A 17401-nucleotide genomic window follows, 5' to 3' on the forward strand; every position below is an offset into this window, starting at 1 on the left:
CTCCATTGCAATACATTTCAATCTCCCAAATTTTTTTTTTTATCTTGGGCTGCTGCGCCTCTCAAACTACCTCACACTGCTGTGTTCACCTTTTTTTCGCTTCACACATAAAACAATAAACAACATAACTAAAATACATCTATGTGCCCATACTTCCGTGTAAAAAAAACATTAAAATTAAACTAAGTGGTATGGAGGTCGAGTGTTGTGCGTATGGAGGCTGAGCACTGGTATATAGGAACCACAGTGGTATGGAGGTCGAGTGTTGTGCGTATGGAGGCCGAGCACTGGTATATAGGAACCACAGTGGTATGGAGGTCGAGTGTTGTGCGTATGGAGGCCGAGCACTGGTATATAGGAACCACAGTGGTATGGAGGCTCAGTGATGTGCGTATGGAGGCTGAGCACAGGTATATAGGAACCACAGTGGTATGGAGGCCGAGTGTTGTGCGTATGGAGGCCGAGCACTGGTATTAGGAACCAAAGTGGTATGGAGGCCAAGGGTTGTGCGTATGGGTGGAGTAGTGGTATTACACAGTCGACTGTCATGCGGCAGATTTAAAATCGGGCGGACTGCTTACACTATTGAAACATTATACCATTGAGCCATACGAAATTTAAAAAAAATGGAATTCAATACCATTCCGCTGCGCCACTTTGATACCATTCAGACTAGCATATTCAATGCAGAGTCCTCCAGTCATTTGATGGTGAATGCACCTCCAACAAACCATGCATCATACACCATGTCTGGGCGGCGCCATCACTAGAACGAGGCCAAGCACTCAAATTCGTTCGGGCCACGTATGGGAGCGAGATTGAGGGGAGAGGCCAAGGGGCCGAGGTCAATACTAGGTGGGAGCAGCGTTGAGAAGAAAACCATGTTAGGGTTTGCGGAGAGGTTCATGTATTGCAATGTTCAACGGAAAGAATATGACAAATTGCAGAAATGGGAAAGATTGCAGAAATGGCAAAAGGGTGTTACAAGAGGAGGAAACTAAAAAAGGGTTGGCACTCATACTATGTCAGGCCAAGAGGTAACTCCTCAAATCAATTATGTTTATTCATTTAAATTGTTCATGGTTATCTACATGAGGGAGTGACTCTTGGGTTTCATCTCTTGACGACTCTTCCTTTTTCATTATTTATTGTTTACAAATGTTCGCCCAATTCCAGACAATTCGACTTTTCTGCAACCCTACAACTAAAAATCGAATGCCTTCCCCAACAACTTAGCTTCCTTGTCAAGGAACTGTGCTGTTTCAAGAATTTCGGCCTGCTACTCCCATTGAGCAGCAACATTCTCTTCTCCGCTGCTGAGCTTCCCGATTTATCTCTCACTCTTTGATACCATGTGAAAATTCCAAAAATAGAATCCTATTGCAGCAACTAGAAATTATTCTTCTACTTGTTAATTAATTTGAACAATTTATTTGCTACGACAAATACTGAATAAATCACACTGCAATTTTCACAAATAAAATATTGTGGAAATACTAGCACTGGAAACTGAAAAAATACTAGCACACACACACAAAAATGACATTGTTATTTTTTGGACAAATATCTCCGAAAAACCCAACTTGGGAAAACCAGTGCAGCAGAACCTTCACAAATAAAATACTTCCGAAAGAGTAGCATTGGAAATTGAGAAAATACTAGCACACACACAAAAATGACACCGTTATTTTTGAACAAATGTCCCCGGAAAAACCCAACTTTGGAAAACCGGTGCAACAGTTGAGGGTTTTATTATTATGCAGCAGTGAGAAATTTTGAGTACAATAATCTGGATGCCGAATTTGGCAATCCTACAGAGAAAAACACTGGCAAAATTCTATTGAGGAATTTTCCTCACCCCACAGGCAAATCTCGGCTCTGACTGCGACTCCAAGTGAGTCGTCCACACTGCCTCTGCGTTGGCTTGCATCACCCTAGTGCAGTGTTTGCCATGCTCAATCTAAATCAACTACTCCTATAGCTGTCATGTCTGCCATTGGTTGAGAAATTGTCTCTCCAGCCTTATAGAACCCTTCAGCGGCCTCTAGAATTGAAACTCAGCTTCTCTCTAGCTAAATCAAACTGACCTCTAGAGGCTTCTGCGCCAGCCTCACTGTCGTACTTCTGCCTCTCTGCAAATGCACTCACTGGATCTGGAAATCTTCCCCCAACCTCACTATCCCTGTGCCTCACTCTCTAATTCGATTTCTGTCTCTCTAGCAACTGCTACTGTACTCTGGAAATCGATCTGCCAAGTAAATTGAACTTCTGGTGCATCTTCTCCAAGTTCCCATCGACTTCTTCTTATAATCTTCTATTCGGATTCCAACGGCTAAGATTAAATCTAAATCAGGGGCTAGTATCATCTTGAAGTCGATTTGTGTGAGTTTCTAGATGATTCATACTTTGAATTAATTAATTCTGTTTAATTAACCATATTCCCTAAGTTTAGACTTAGGAAATATTTAAAAACTGGTTAATAATCTAATTAAGCCATCTTTAAGTGGAATTTCCATAAATGATTTCTGGGTTTTGGAGATCTCATGTAGTCTAGCCTCTTCACCAAATTTCGTGGCTAGAACATATACGATGCTACAAAAACTAACAGTTCAGCGCAGGACAGTAGAGTGCTATTGAGCACCAGGAATTCAAGAGAAATCCAACCTAGTTTCAGAGAACTTAGAGTGTCTCTCTAGCTAGGAATTAGAGGAGACCAACACAGGGCTCCTATTGAGCTTCAATTTCAGCAGAAATTCAGGGGTGTGAGTTTCTTGGGTGTGGGGGCAGCAGCGGAGGGGCCTCACGCAGCATTTGGAGAGAGAATTGAAGAGCAGAATTTCCGGGGTAGAAATCACTCATCTGGAGTGAGAATTTGGAGAGAATATTTGCAGGATTACTGGGCTGAATTGGAGGGCCAAACTTGCTCATTTTTGGCTGTGCGTAGAGGAGGACAGCGTAGGTCTGTGCAGACAATTTGTGGGTTGAGTTGGGAGCTGAAGAGGGGTTGAGGATTTGAACCTTCCTGGATGTTTTTCAGTGGATTTTTGGAGGATTCTAGTAGTGAAGAGTGAGGGTTGTTCCAACCGTTTATTTCAGTCAGATTTCCACTTCAGAGGGCCAGTTGGGCCACTCGCACTTGTTAATGGACAATTCTGTCTCTTGGTTTCAGCCCAAACCATTTCCGGTTCTTTGTGGGTTTGGGAAGAGGAGTCTGGGGTTAAATTTTCAGAGCATTCCGAGGAGTATTCAACCATGAGATACTTATCACGGCCAGGAGTTAACAGCAAATTATTTATGGGCAATGCACATTTCTTGTTCCAAGGCATTCCTCATCTATGTCAACGATATCTCGTTTGGGTTCTGCATAGCTTGCTTAGCAAGCCCATGTTTTATCATTTCAGCTCATTCTATGTACCCAAATCCAGCTATTTAATAAAATGGCTCAGAGTGTTTTGCTGGCATCTCATGTACTGAATAAACCTATCATATATTGGTCACCTTTAAATTTGAAGTCTTTGTTTGGCTCTCGATTTCTAATAAAGTCTAGATGTCACTAGTCTTAATCTAACTCTTGTTACAGAATGAATTACAATGCACAGAAATCCTTCTTGACATTCCTAATTACTTTTAAATTTTTTTTCTACCCCATTGGGTACTCTCACTCCAATGAATGAAAATTGAAACCGAATTCTTTTTTTCAGTATTTGGATATCTTTTTCTTCTTTTTTCGCAAAACAAGTCTTATATTCACAGAAATCAAAAGAAAAGTTGAAGGGTATATACAAGGGATTTTATATCCTCTTCTGGAAAGAAACTATTTCTGAAATAAAATCTAAATAGACTACAGAATCAAAGATTGAGAATCCTTTATCAACAAAACACCACTGACTAATAACTGGTGACATACCTCATCATGCCACATAGCACAAAATGTGGACAGAGAGCTAACCTCAAACTCAGACACGAACTTATAGAGGGTGAACAAAGAATAAATTCTCAAGCACTGCCGAATCCCAATGGAGGATTGAACTATATAGCAGCAGTCACCAAGCAATGCCACTAACCAATATACCTGACCCTGAAAGAGAACCATTCAATAGTCCTGAATGAATCCCCAACAACTGCTACAAAGTTGTACCTCCCAAAAAAAATGCTTCACTGTCAGAATTGAGAAAAACAGGTTAAAGTCCATCAGTAAACCCTCTCTGCCAATCTGGTTTTAGACAATCACAGCTTATATGACAATCAAATGGACCAAATACTGTGAAGTCTGTGAACCCACCTTTCCTTCAGATCAATGTCGTTTATGCAACAATGAGTAAAGCCCACCAATCTGGTTTTTTTCCTTTGAGAGGATCTTTCTGGAATCTAGAATGATTGATTTTTTCAACTGGCTGTACTCTGGCACAAGGGTACGCCCCATTCAGAGAAGTTATTGTCCTTCCTTTATATCCTAAGTAACTTTTTTCTAAGTGCTTGTAAAATATTTGTTTGATGTAGACGAGTGGTACATATTTATAATTTCCATTCTCTATTGATAACCCTTATTGCCTTGAAAAACTTAATAAATCTGAAGATCTTTGTACTAAATAGTTTAGGCGAGTTAAATGTATTGTATACTCTGTTTGCTAGAAGTGTATTGCAAGAGTTTTAAGAGTAGTTGCTTTTTAATCTTTTTGAAACTATAATAGCCAATTGACCTCCATAGACCAAAAGCACATGGAACCAACTCTCTCTTGCTAGCAATTTATTGCAAAAATTTAAGAGTATTCACTTTTCAATCATTTTGAAGCCGTCCTGGGCAACAGACTATCCATTCACAGCTAGCTTTTCTGTGGCAGATGAGAGCATGCAAGAGTAAATTTTGGATTCTTTAATCTGCTCTCTATTAAAGTTATTTGGTGGGAGATGCTTATTTGAATTTAATCATTCATTTCTAAATAATATCACAATATCATAGGCATTTCTCATGCCATTAAAATATTGTTACTGTGAAGTCTTTACAAAGGTCATACTGCAGCTCCATGTTTAACTCTATTCAAGTTATGATTCTGAATTCTCTGCACCCATGAAGGAGCCCTACATTCTTGTGTGGTGTCTATTAAAACAGTGTTTCACTTAGGAATATAACCAAACAATATGTTTTGTCATGTTTTCACTAATCAGGGTTTCTCTTAAGCCAGTTATCTTATATAATACAAGAGATACAGCTTCAATAAAGCTTTGAGAAGTCCAATGAACATGTATGGTAAATTTGATTTTGGTAATTTTAGTTTCTACATGTGCCTTTCTGAGCAATAGGGTGTTTTTTGTTAGGGACAGTAAGTTCAAATTGTCTTATTCTAGTTGAATGTCTTTCAAATTTTCCAAACAAGCTTTAGAATTTCTTATGCAGAATTGTAAAGTTTATGCATCATTATCATATTTCCATCCTAACTGTGAGAGGGAAAATGAGAACTATCTGAGAAAGTAATCTAAGACTTTTATTGTCTTACCACAATCAAGGAGTAATACCTTAACTATGTGAGAAAACTCTCATGGGTGCAACTTACTTCAACAATGTATCATTAACTGCTAATAAAATGACAGCAATGTTACAGGTTTTCAAAAGGATTAAAGTCATGCCCATAGTTAACACTTGAAATATATCCATTGTAAACATTGGAATTATGAAATATTTGCTAACTTCCAGACACCATTACCTCCACATGAACCTTTTCTTCCGCACAACCTTGGATTCCTACTTAAGTCTATTTTTCCCCACATATCTCCATATCATATCGGGAATTTGGCGCATATTTTTGTCTTTTAACAATGCCAATACTCCCGAAGTCCAAAAGGGTCTTAGCTATTGGGAGTTGGCTTGTTGGACCTTTATGACCAAGAGCGATCATTGGGGCTACCTCCTTCTCGTCCTTCTTAGCCTGTTTGGCTTCCTCTGCCTCCTCAACCTTTGGCCTTCTCTGCCTTCTTGGCTTGCCTTCCTTTCACTTTAATTGCTTGCTCGACCAACCTATTTGGCCTTATAGTGCGTGATTGACATGCGCTTGAACTGCTTTCTTAGCCAACCTATTCGACCTTTATTGCCCGGTCTATTGTTCTGCTCGATCCTTTGTCGCCTCTTCTATTTAATTCATTGTTCTGCCTTAGACATTAGTGGCACTACTACAATTGACATCAATAACATGTGTGCAACAATGATTCATGACTTTCACATCAATGAAAACATGTGTGCAACAATTCTTCGTGACTTTGACATCAATGAAAACATAAATGTTCAATAGTCTACTCTGTTTTGCTAGTACTTTGTTGCAAGAATTTAAAGAGTATTCACTTTGTAATATTTTTGAAGTTGTTGTAGGCAATAGACTATTCATTCACAACTAATTTTGTTATGGTAGATGAAAGCATGCAAGAGTAAATTTTGGATTCTTTAATGTGTACTCTATTAAGTTCTTTGGCGGGAGATGCATATTTGAACTTAATTTTCCATTTCTAAAGCATATCATATTGCATTCTCATGTCATTGAAACTTGAAAGATTATTACTATGAGGTATTCACAAAGGTCATATTGTTGTTTCAGTTTTGTAGTTTTAGGTTTTAATCTGTTCAAATTATGAATCTGAATTATGTACACGCAAGGAACCCTACAATCTTGTATGATGTATCGGAAAACAATGTTTCTCTTAGGCATATAAACAAAGAATATGTTTTGTTAGGTTTCCGCAAGTCAGGCTTTCTCTTAAGCTAGTTGTATTATATACCAAAAGACATACAACTGCAATAAATGTTTAGAAGGTCTAGTGACCATGTATGGTAACTTTATTTTGGTAAATTTAGTTATAGCATTCACCTTTCTGAGCAATAGGGAATTTTTTTTGTTAGTGACAATAAGTTAAAATTGTTTATTCTAATTGAATGCTTTCCAAATTTTCCAAGAGAGCTTTTGCAACTACAGTTTAAGTGTAGTTTGTTAGAATTTCCTATGTTGATTTATAAAGCTTATAAATCTCTATTATATCGCCATCATAATTGTGAGAGGGAAAATAAGAACTATTTGAAAAAGGAACGACTAGGTCTTTTATTGTCTTTCCACAGTCAATGAGTAATAATGCCCCAACTACTTTGGGAAAACTCTGATGGATACAACTTGGTGTCAAAAAGATGGAAATGATTTTTATGTTATCTCCACAATCTATCAATAAACGAAAATAAAATGACATAGAAATCTTATAAGTTTTCGAAAGACTTAGTCATGCCCACTGCTACCACTCTTATGCATGAAGACTTGTATTATTAATTAATAATTTTTTAAGTAGGTTGCTTGTGGATAACTTGGTTTGGGAGCCTTGGTTGCAACTTTTGACATCTATCTCTCCATTGAGGATCACCTTTCAAGGAATTGCTAAATATTAGAGCCATGGTGACACATGTGGTAGATTTATGCCTTCATACTTGAGGGATGGTAGCACATGTGGCATATTTCTGCCTTTGGGAGCCCTTATTGGCAAGGTGACATTCAGAGACATTGTCACATCATGAATAAATATTTTCGAGATTTTGAATAACACCTTAGTATTTGATGCCACCTATTCATGGGGAGATTAATGAGTTCAACTATGTAGTAAAAGCAGAAAAAACATTACATGCTTAATATGTCACTTCATATGAATTTTGTAGAAAATGATGCATTTGCTTTTTCATGGATGCCTTTCTAACATTTAAAATATATCCACTACAAACATCTAAGATATGAAATATTTGTGAGGATTTATAATTTTTTTCTCAAAAACGTTGGTTGATTCTTGTTATCTCAGTATGGTCAAATTTGACTAATCAGCATAAACCTCAATTAGTCAATATTAATTCTATATGTTGATTAATCATCATTTACAAGTAGAAGAAAATGCATGAGAATTCATGATAAAACAGGAAAAACCTTTAAATGTAGAAATTAATGTCAGAATTTGACCCCAAATATATATAGTAGTGGGATAGAAAGAGTGAATTCTAAAGCATAAGTTAAGGCTTAATGTGATTCTCTATGAAATGGCCACCTTTACTAGTAGCTTAGGTTTTGTTTTTTCATTTCACTTTTGTCATTCAAAAGATAGTTCTACTTTCATGGAGTTCATGTATGTATAGTGAATTTGACTACATTGACACATAAGTTTAAATTATTATTTCATTTTCTAGATATCATTGTGGATGTAGTTGTCTTTCCCAAAAGTGAAGTAGCATGATAGATTGCCACAATTTGCTTCATAAGATTGTTATAACTATTGTATTTTAATGTACATTTTGTTCAATGTTTGTAAAAGGGACATACACCTAAAACTCTACATAAATTATTTGATATTATAAGAAATTATTACTCATTACTTGTGAGTGAATTGAGAGATCAACCTCGTGATGGCTCGAACTTGACCTTGAAGGCTTCTTAGTTGTCTAAGGTTTGTCATAATTTGGCTGTCCATATTTCTAGATAATCTTAAACAAAATACAAGTTAAGGCTTGAAAAGTTATGAGACCACCAGAAATTGGGGCCAAGATCCTAGACTCCAATTGGACATCTATCCTTTCAACCTTACTATGACTGGTCAAGTCACTAGAACCTTGAACTAGGGTGGACAAGATGACAAACCACCATCTCAATCACTCTAACTAAAAATTATTGACAATTTTAAATCTTATTTTAACACCAAAATATTATTTTGTAACAAAATACATATTTATTCCCAAACCAGTTCATCATAAATAATAATAATAATTTAATTCTAAAATCGCATCCCAAATAATAATAATAATTTAATTTATAATAATAAATTAATTCTAAATTTACTACCCAACAAAACACTACATTAAACCAACTTGAAACCCAATAACATCAAACCAGCAAAACACCAAATTGAAATCCAATAACATCGAACCAGCCAAACACCCCCATAACATAGAACCAGACCAAATACATATTGAAACGGCAGGAATGGTGGTGCCTCTTACCACACAATACCTCACATGGTATATGGTGGCGTCCGTTTACAAAAATATATCCGTTCAACCCACGAGGTGGAAGCAACATATATCCATTCAACCCACGAGGTGGAAGCAACATATATTATTTAATGCAGCTTTTACTTGGCCATTACTCAAATCTTAGGATTCTCTCACCCACTTTGCAGAAGATATTTATACTGTTCTCGTTCTTGATTGGACTATGGTCGAGTAATTGTCGTTCTTGATTGGACTATGGTCGAGTAATTGTCGTTCTTGATTCTGGGGTTTCGTTGTACTACAGTAGAGTCATTGTCGTGATCTTCATCGACTGCGATTCTGGTGTTTCGTTGTACTACAGTAACGATCGCTGGGATGGACCAAAAGACGAGAGTGGAGGTGCAGAGAGATGGTGTCTGGACAGAGGCAGTGGTTGTCGTTGCATATGGTCGTGGACCGCCACCCTGACAGCGACGCACAACCGTTGACACAAGAAGAAGATGTTCCCTATACCCGAGTCAGACCCATTCCCCCTCAGGCACCCAACAATTACAATTACTCCATCCGAGACCCAGTTGAAGTTTCTGACAAAGGCTGCTGGTGGCCGGGCATCATCACCCAAGCTATGCGCACCCATTCTGAGCTTTTCCTTATATATTTTCCTCACAATCATATACAGAAAAGGTATCATTACTCCAAATTAAGACCTGCTCAAGAATGGCTAAAAGGAAAATGGTACCCGCTACCATCACAGGTAACATATTTACTGTATTTTTATTATGTTTTTGGGTCTTAATGTACAATTTTTGTTATTTGGTTACTGCTATATTGGAGATCATTACCAATACAGTTAATGCCTTCCATAAGCATCTGTAAGCATCTGTAGATGTGAATTAAGAGCTTTTTTTGAAAAGAATTTTTCTGCCCACAGTAATTAGTATGTCTAAGCTGATTATCACTAATTTATTACATGCAGTTGCATTTAATTCAGCCTCGGCTTTCAAAAGCTCAAATTCATAGTTAAAATAGCATGCATTCATTTTCCAGGGTTTGCAGATAATTTTGAAATCCTTAATGTAAAGGTACCTTTTCTTTCTAGTTGATCTAAGGCATTAATAGATAACCTATGCAATTGACCATTCTTCTTGTACATTAGGTCATACTATTATCCATCTAAATAATTACATAGGTAGACATCTAACAGAGAGTTAGATGTATTTGCTATATTGTCCATTCTTGTATATTTAACATATGCATTGCTTCCAACATTGCCAATTAGGATTGGTCGTGCTGCCTTAAATTATCAGTGTTTTCTATTTCCAGTTGAGCTGGGACTTCGCAAGATTATAAATACGAGTTGTCCATTATTTTTGTAGATTAGGCTCTATTTTAATCCATCCACACAGATGGACAGCTAATTGATAAATAGGGTTGTTTTTACTTACAACATTGTAGATTGTTGTATACTTGACATAGCCATTGCTCTCAACATGTACAAGTAGGATTGACTGTAGTTTCTTAAATTATAATTTCTTTGTATTTAGAGCTAGGGCTTTAGAATATGGCATAGATCTAATTGTACATTCTCCCTGTAGATTAGTTTCTTCTTCCAACTCCTCTAAATCCTCTACACGGATGAACTATAACTAAGAAAGGCATTTCTCATTGCATTGCCATGGAAATATTACCAAATTATGTGGCATAGAGAAGATGAAAAGTTAAATTGAGCCTTTTTTTACCAATTAAACTACTTTGCTTAGTTTTCCTAATTCTGTGGAAAATTTCATTGATAATTTGTATTAGTGAGTTATTTAATTTCTTTAGTGAAGTTGGAGATTCTGTGAGTAGTTGATTAATGAAATGGCTGATCTATTCTTTTCCCTTTTTTGTAGCAAACAAACAATATCATATATGAAGGAAAATATCCTATGGCTGCAAATAGTGAGACAACTTCGATAGCATCATCTCCCTGGGATATGCAAACTAACGCACAATCTCAAAGGAAGTTTGAAGAAAAAGTAGAAAAGCAGAGAAGGAATCATGATTGGAAAGAAAACAGGGCAACATTAGACGTTGAAGAATGTTCTTTTCAAGCAAGTAGAGATAGAGATTCAGGAAGGCCCAAGACTTTCAATCACGCAAATGCAATATTGAAGAATGATGTAGCCCTATCTAGGAAGAAGAGAAATGATGCGGAACAAAATCAGAAAGGAAATTCACTTGCTCCGCATTCGATAGGTGTGAAAAGAGTGTATGTTTATGATGATAGAAAGGATGGAAAGTATAGAGGCATTAAAACTACACCAGGTAATGATGCCAAAAGATTTAAAGATACAGAGTTAACAGAATCCATAGATCAAATCTTAAAATACACCGAGACTCCTGTTGAAAGATGTACAGGGAGTGCAATACTTGGTTCTCCTAGAACTGAGCTTGACAACAAAGCTCATAGGAATAATCCATTGAACATGGTGGCAGAGCAAAGACTAGAAACGCATGATGAAGAGTTACTGGCATATCATTCTGTGATAGAGGCCTTTTATGCTCAGTCTCAGGTTCACTTATCCTGGGAACGTCATGATCTCTTGACCAGTCTCCGTCTTGCATTGCATATTACTACCGATGAGCACACTGACAAGTTGAAAAGGCTGATTTCTCAGTCCTAATTTCTGATGTTTACATCTTGTAAGAATATATTTTATGCAAGCCAACATATTATTATTATGGTTTTCATCAAAACACTCACCCTATTGAACTATTGTTCAATGCTAAAACTCGGTAAAATGATATTGATTTGATCTCTAATGCTCTTGCAGGGCACTGCTGTACAGGAATTTATTTCTGGTGAACATTATCTCACACATAGTAATTGAAATTTGGATTTGATCTTATTTGACAAACTGATGCTTACCCAGTGTAGCCTCAGCGATGTAACTATGGAAAGATTATCAGGGCTTTGGTGAATATACTTTCCCTATTGAACCATATTTCAATACGAAAATTGAGGTAAGTTCTATCGAAATGGTCTTCAAAGTTCATGGAGGGCACAAATGTACTGAGATTCACATGAATGTTAGCTCTTATATTGTATTTTTAAATTTGTGCTTATATTCTTTGCTGCTTCCGTGGAAAAGAAAATAAATGAGTGATATAACATTTCACTTCTTCTAACTTCATAGTGAAACTGGATTATTTTGTTACCTTTGTGATACTAAAAAGGTTGAAGATGAAAAACACTTTCTCTTTGATTGTCTAACTTATACTCAGATTAGATCTAATTTTCAATATATTTGTCACACTACTAACCCTCTTGACCTTTTAACTCAGCAAAACTATGCTGATATTGGAACGTTTCTCTTAATGCTTTTCAAGCATAGAAATAAAATCCTAAAGAATTATGAATAATTTCTAACCTTCAATAAGCCCAAAACTGTGAATAAGGCTGGAACTGGAAAAATATGGGACCAAAAATCTAGTTGACCAAAAAAATACTTAAATATTCATGTGCATCCATATGAATCCAAACCATTATACACAAATATGCAAAGTTTCTCATATATAGAGCAGGGGTGCATATAACCAAAATAGCATTGATTGCAATCTATCTTTGAACCAAAATTACATCAACAAAGAGGCTCTATGTAATGTTCCTTCTTAATAAATTTCTGCTAGAAGAGATCAACCATTTTTTCCATTTTGGAGCTAACACATTTTTTGGGTACCAACTTAGGGAAAGTGGTTCTAATATTAAAGTTCGTGGAATGTGGGTCCACCCCTCATGGAATATGCACCTCTTGGGAGAAAAATCAATTTTGTGAAGGGAGGTCGAAATATTTGGAGGGACCCACAAGGAAAAGTATGGCAGCAATTATAAATAGAAGGTTGGGGCAGCAATTGCCACCTTTTGATAATTTGACATTTACACATTGTTGCTCAAGTTGTTTAGCTTTGTCACAAGTGTTGTTTAGCAGAGAGTTCTCCAAGGGGAGAACTCACCCTTCTTTCGATGGACTTCAAGTGCCACCCTAGGGAGGTAAATTTGTTGCTACACTTGAAGGGAGCTTGTGGAATTTTGGGAGGACCTTTCAGCCATTACCCTTAGCTAATTTGTGCTCCACGGAGGATGTACTAGAGGATCTCATGCCACTTATTTCAACTATTTTCCAAGGGGTCTTTGTTGGGAGAAATTTAGAGAAGTTGCTCCAGGGGAATTTCGGGGTTGGAGATTGTTGCCTTTGAGAGAGATGAATTTCTCTTCCCAAGGCCTGCGCAAAGGGGACATTGGACAAATTTGTGTGGTGTCAGGCTCAGCTTTTGAGTGCTGAAATTTGTGGTAGAACAACTCTCCTACTACAGGGGAAATTTCCTAAAACACTTCCTTAGTAGATTGAGTAGGCATAAGGAGGATTCCAACATATTTCATCACTGGGGGACGCAGACTTTGTTCAGGAGGGCGGAGTGCCAAAATAGGGCAATTTTGGAAGGTCAGAATTAACCAAATCCCTTCCTTGTTTTTTGTGGGTTTGTTGAGATGAGTCTAGGGTTAAATTTACAAAAAATTTCAAGTAGTATTAAGGCAGAAATCTCCTTTTGTTCAGCAATACATTTTATTATTCAGTTGGTAATTGCATCATTTTGTGGGTTTTGCGGGTGGTTGGTTTGGGGCAAATGCCTTTATGGGTTTGTATGAGTATTTTTGGGAGAAGCTATAGCTGCATTTTTAGGCAATTTTGGGCATCACAGAGGGTCATTCTCAGTATTTTTAGTGCAACAGTAGTTGCCAATTTCTAGGTTTGCGCAGAAGGATATTGGTCCAAAGTTTCCTAGCTCTTGGGTTCATCTCCTCCACTTGGGTTTGCTCGAACTTGCGTATTCAAGCCCAGGTTCACTTGTTCCTTGCTATATGTACTCCTTACAGCTCATAATTTAATAAAATGGCTCAGCTTATTTGCCTAGCTCCTTGGTGTTTTTGATGGTGCATTCATATTCATGATTTTATTTGCTATAGCCAAGTTCATGTGTTTGTTATTAGTTGTAAATTTCAGTTTGGAACACTACAGTGGTATCAGGGCCATGATCTTGGTTAGTTGTGGGGTAGCTAACTAGATCATGGGAGATTTGGGCATGTATGCACAATGACGGGTTACACCGTACACCACCCATGGCTCAAAGGAGATTCAGTATGTAGGAATTTTGAGGTGGAATTTGCTAGAATGATGAGAGGTTGGCTCATTTGAGGGAGGTGTCAGGCCAAATCCATCTGTGTCCCTACAACAGAGACACTAGAGGTGCACAGGCCGTGGGAGTACAACTGTTTACACCATATGGGGAGAGTCGACAAAATCAGGGCACCAGATCTCCTCAAAAGGAGCAGACAGGCCAGGGGTAGTTAGAGGGTGAGACTAGGATGCGATTTTGTTGGTGGAGACATGGCTTTAGATATCAGGAGCCTAAGGAGGAGGAGGTAAAGCATGATGTTGACGGTACACAAAGTGATGAGGGGCATGTAGATACACCCAATGTGACACAGGAGCCACCCTTGCGGGAGTTTCCTTTGCTAGCCTCGATTGACATGTTGGTGGAGACAGTTGGGCACGCACCCATAGGACCTTCGATTGACGAGGTGCCAGTAGGCGCAGAGGTACCTAGAGCTGTGACAAAGTTCCTAGTTAACCGCTTCCTACAACAGTAAGTAAAGCAACTTGAGGAGCATGAGCTAGATGAGGATGTTATGCTTGAGGAGCTACCTGTGGTGGGATGGCTCAGGATTCATGTTGAGTCCATGATGGAGGCGGATGGGCAGTCATCTTTTGGGCCTGAAATCGACAAGGAGAAGATAGATACACAGGAAACTACCAGAGTTACAGTACTTCCAGTGAATAGCTCTCTTCAAGCTTACATAGAGTGGGCTAGCAGTATTGTTAGGTTACTTCTGCATGTTGGAGGGAGAGTGGCTGAGTTACCGAGATAGATCGTACATGTTGACCAGGACAGTGAGACGAGGCAACAGAAGTTGCGTAGGGCATAGCACTCGCAGGGTGGAGTTGTTACGTATACTGGTGCTCTTGCATTTGATCCCTCTCATGGGGTTGGATGGAGAGAGGTATTGAGCTGGTACCCAATGGAGTAGGCTAGGTGTCGAGATGTATCAATGGCCATAGTTCAGTAGGGGCCGTGGGTTACCAAAGGAGCTTGAGGGCCAAACTATTTTTGGGATCCAGGTGGAATTCCCCATCACATCATGGAGTCATTCGGTGATGGTAGTAGTTGTTCACTAGATCCGGGGATTGAGGACACACACCCACAATTTTATATTAGAGTTCCAAGCAGCACTAGTGGCTAGCTGGATCAATAACAGAGTAGGTGGACTCTGTGAGTTGTCTTGGCATGTGGATCAAGCGTAGACTGCAGGATGATCAACATACCCTTGTCAGGGTTGATCAGAGGAGGTGGCATCGATAAGCCACGAAATAGAGCATTGTACAGGGATGAGGCTTTCCTACGGATATGTGGAGTGCAGAGGACACCGGGTAGCAACACCTTAGTGACACCACCACTGGCACGTAGGGAGGTTTGCCTGTTAGATCTCTCTGAGAGGATCAGGAGGGGAGGTCCACTCCTTTGAGGTCATGGAGGTGTGGTAGTAGAGGTGGTGACCCTGATAGGATGTAAGTTACTACACATTGACTCAGCCTCTAGCTGTGGCATTCTGTGGTGTATAGAGATATGTAACAATGATCACCTCTTGAGTATATCCATATGGGCTTGCATACAGTCACAGAGGAGTTGGTTGTTGTCCCTTGATGCCCTCACCACAAGCAGTAGGGAGCAAGAGACTCACCTGAGGCAGATGGATGTGACCCCGAGTATCATGGATAGGAGAGGAGTTTCCCGTTGGGGCAAACAGACTATGTGTGTGCTGGCACGTGGAGGCATAGGGATGACATGGTATGTTGTAGAGGTAGCATATACTTTGCCCCCGAGTCCCCCCTTGAGGGTATGACTATGGGGGATTTGTATGGCATACCTTCGGCAAGGCATTCTGGAGCATTGTAGGGGCATGCGGTGTATGGGATGATAGACTTGTTCTATAGGAGGTCACGTAGGCTTCTAGCAGTATTTGGGTACACCATCCATGGAGGGGATGGTAGAGTTCATCGTGTGGCTATGCAAGAGCAGGGTCGTGGGGTATACACGAGATTATCCCTTGATACATGGAGCCTATACCCACAAGAGTAAGAGGTGAGGGGAAGATGGATCACATTAGTTGTCAGAATTATGTCGCTGCAAACTTGGGAGCTAGGGTTTCAGTTGACGAGTGGATCACTCCACTTCGAGATGAGCAAGACCCTCATAGAGAGAGATCTAGATCATTCTTGGATCAACACATGGGAGATCACTGAGGTTTCCTCCACATGGAGAGGCGGGTATTCCGTGTTGTTGTTGAGGATTGAGGGTAGCCATGGGGTGGGAGGCTCAGGTATTGTTGAGTTGTCCCCGCATGTTGGGCATAGCTTTGGTCATTACCTGTATGGTGGCCGAGAGATATAGGAGGGGAGGACCCAATAAGAGCATGTTGGACTACCAGTTATGACTAGAGATCTGCAACATCAGCATGGCAGTTTCCTTTTGCAATCGGCACAGGATCTCAGCCTCTTAAGGCTTGGCAGTTCATCCCCCTTTAGGGATGCGCTGGTTTTTATAGCGGAAGATTGTATAGGTCTCCCATTGTGTTTCAGTTGCACATAGAGTAGTTCTCCCCCTAGATATTCTTTGATGACTTGGGGCACTGTGCTAGTATGGCAGGATGATTGACACGTGTGATTCTTGGCATTCATTGGCACTACTCAGTGGCAAGTAGTAGGACTTGGGAGCGATGGGCCTCTAATCTAGCTGTGGGATCCAGGGGTCCATTGGGTTAGAGGACTACCTTGTTTTGGCAGGATCATGAGGATGAAAGAGACAGGATTACATCATCCTTCAGATGACAAGTCAAAGACCATTAGGATGATCACTACGGGTCGAGGAAGGCCCTTCTCCCTATTGTTTCGATAGGAGATTGGGCATGGATTGGTTGATGGAGACCTTGGCAGGGTGTTATAGACATTTTTGTGCCTTACAGCTATAAGCATGAAATGTCCATAATCTAAGGGATCCAAAGTCCCTAAACATGTTGTTCCTACCCCTAGAGGAACAAGGCTAACAAACCACAACAATTCACAGAAGTTCTCCACCAGAAACTGCTAAAAAACAAGTCAATTCAGGATCAATTCAGAGGCTCCACTAGCTGTCTGCGCTGAAATGCAAAGTCTACACTGGCTACCTGCACTGCAACGCAGGTAGAAGCACTACCAGGGTGCGCTGAGCGGGAATTGACAAATGGCAAGTTCATTCAACAAGGTGTCA

The 17401-nt window shown here is 39.3% G+C and overlaps 1 protein-coding gene across 3 annotated transcripts; it reads left to right on the forward strand.

The window, feature by feature from the left end:
• Window positions 1-515: 515 nt before the first annotated feature.
• Window positions 516-11952, forward strand: LOC149267406 (uncharacterized). Of its 3 annotated transcripts, XM_089398716.1 has the most exons (3): window positions 9183-9749; window positions 10888-11680; window positions 11812-11952. In XM_089398716.1, the coding sequence occupies exons 1-2, from the start codon at window positions 9405-9407 to the stop codon at window positions 11659-11661; spliced, it is 1119 nt and encodes a 372-aa protein (XP_089254842.1). In that variant the 5' UTR covers window positions 9183-9404; the 3' UTR covers window positions 11662-11680; window positions 11812-11952. The 3 variants fall into 3 exon arrangements, with proteins under 3 accessions (XP_089254845.1, XP_089254842.1, XP_089254841.1); XM_089398719.1 differs by lacking the exon at window positions 9183-9749 and adding an exon at window positions 516-1037 and having other exon boundaries at window positions 10888-11952; XM_089398715.1 differs by having other exon boundaries at window positions 10888-11952.
• The last annotated feature ends 5449 nt before the right edge of the window (window positions 11953-17401 follow it).

Source organism: Pinus tabuliformis, chromosome 6 (assembly GCF_031772625.1).
Source record: "Pinus tabuliformis cultivar Carrire ecotype Pingquan chromosome 6, CPIR1, whole genome shotgun sequence".
Lineage (NCBI taxonomy): Eukaryota > Viridiplantae > Streptophyta > Pinopsida > Pinales > Pinaceae > Pinus > Pinus tabuliformis.

Coding starts and splice junctions, on each gene's coding strand:
- LOC149267406 (XM_089398715.1), top strand. CDS start 9,405: ATGGTGTCTGGACAGAGGCAGTGGTTGTCGTTGCATATGGTCGTGGAC. Junction 9,750..10,887: donor GGTACCCGCTACCATCACAG/GTAACATATTTA, acceptor CCTTTTTTGTAG/CAAACAAACAATATCATATA.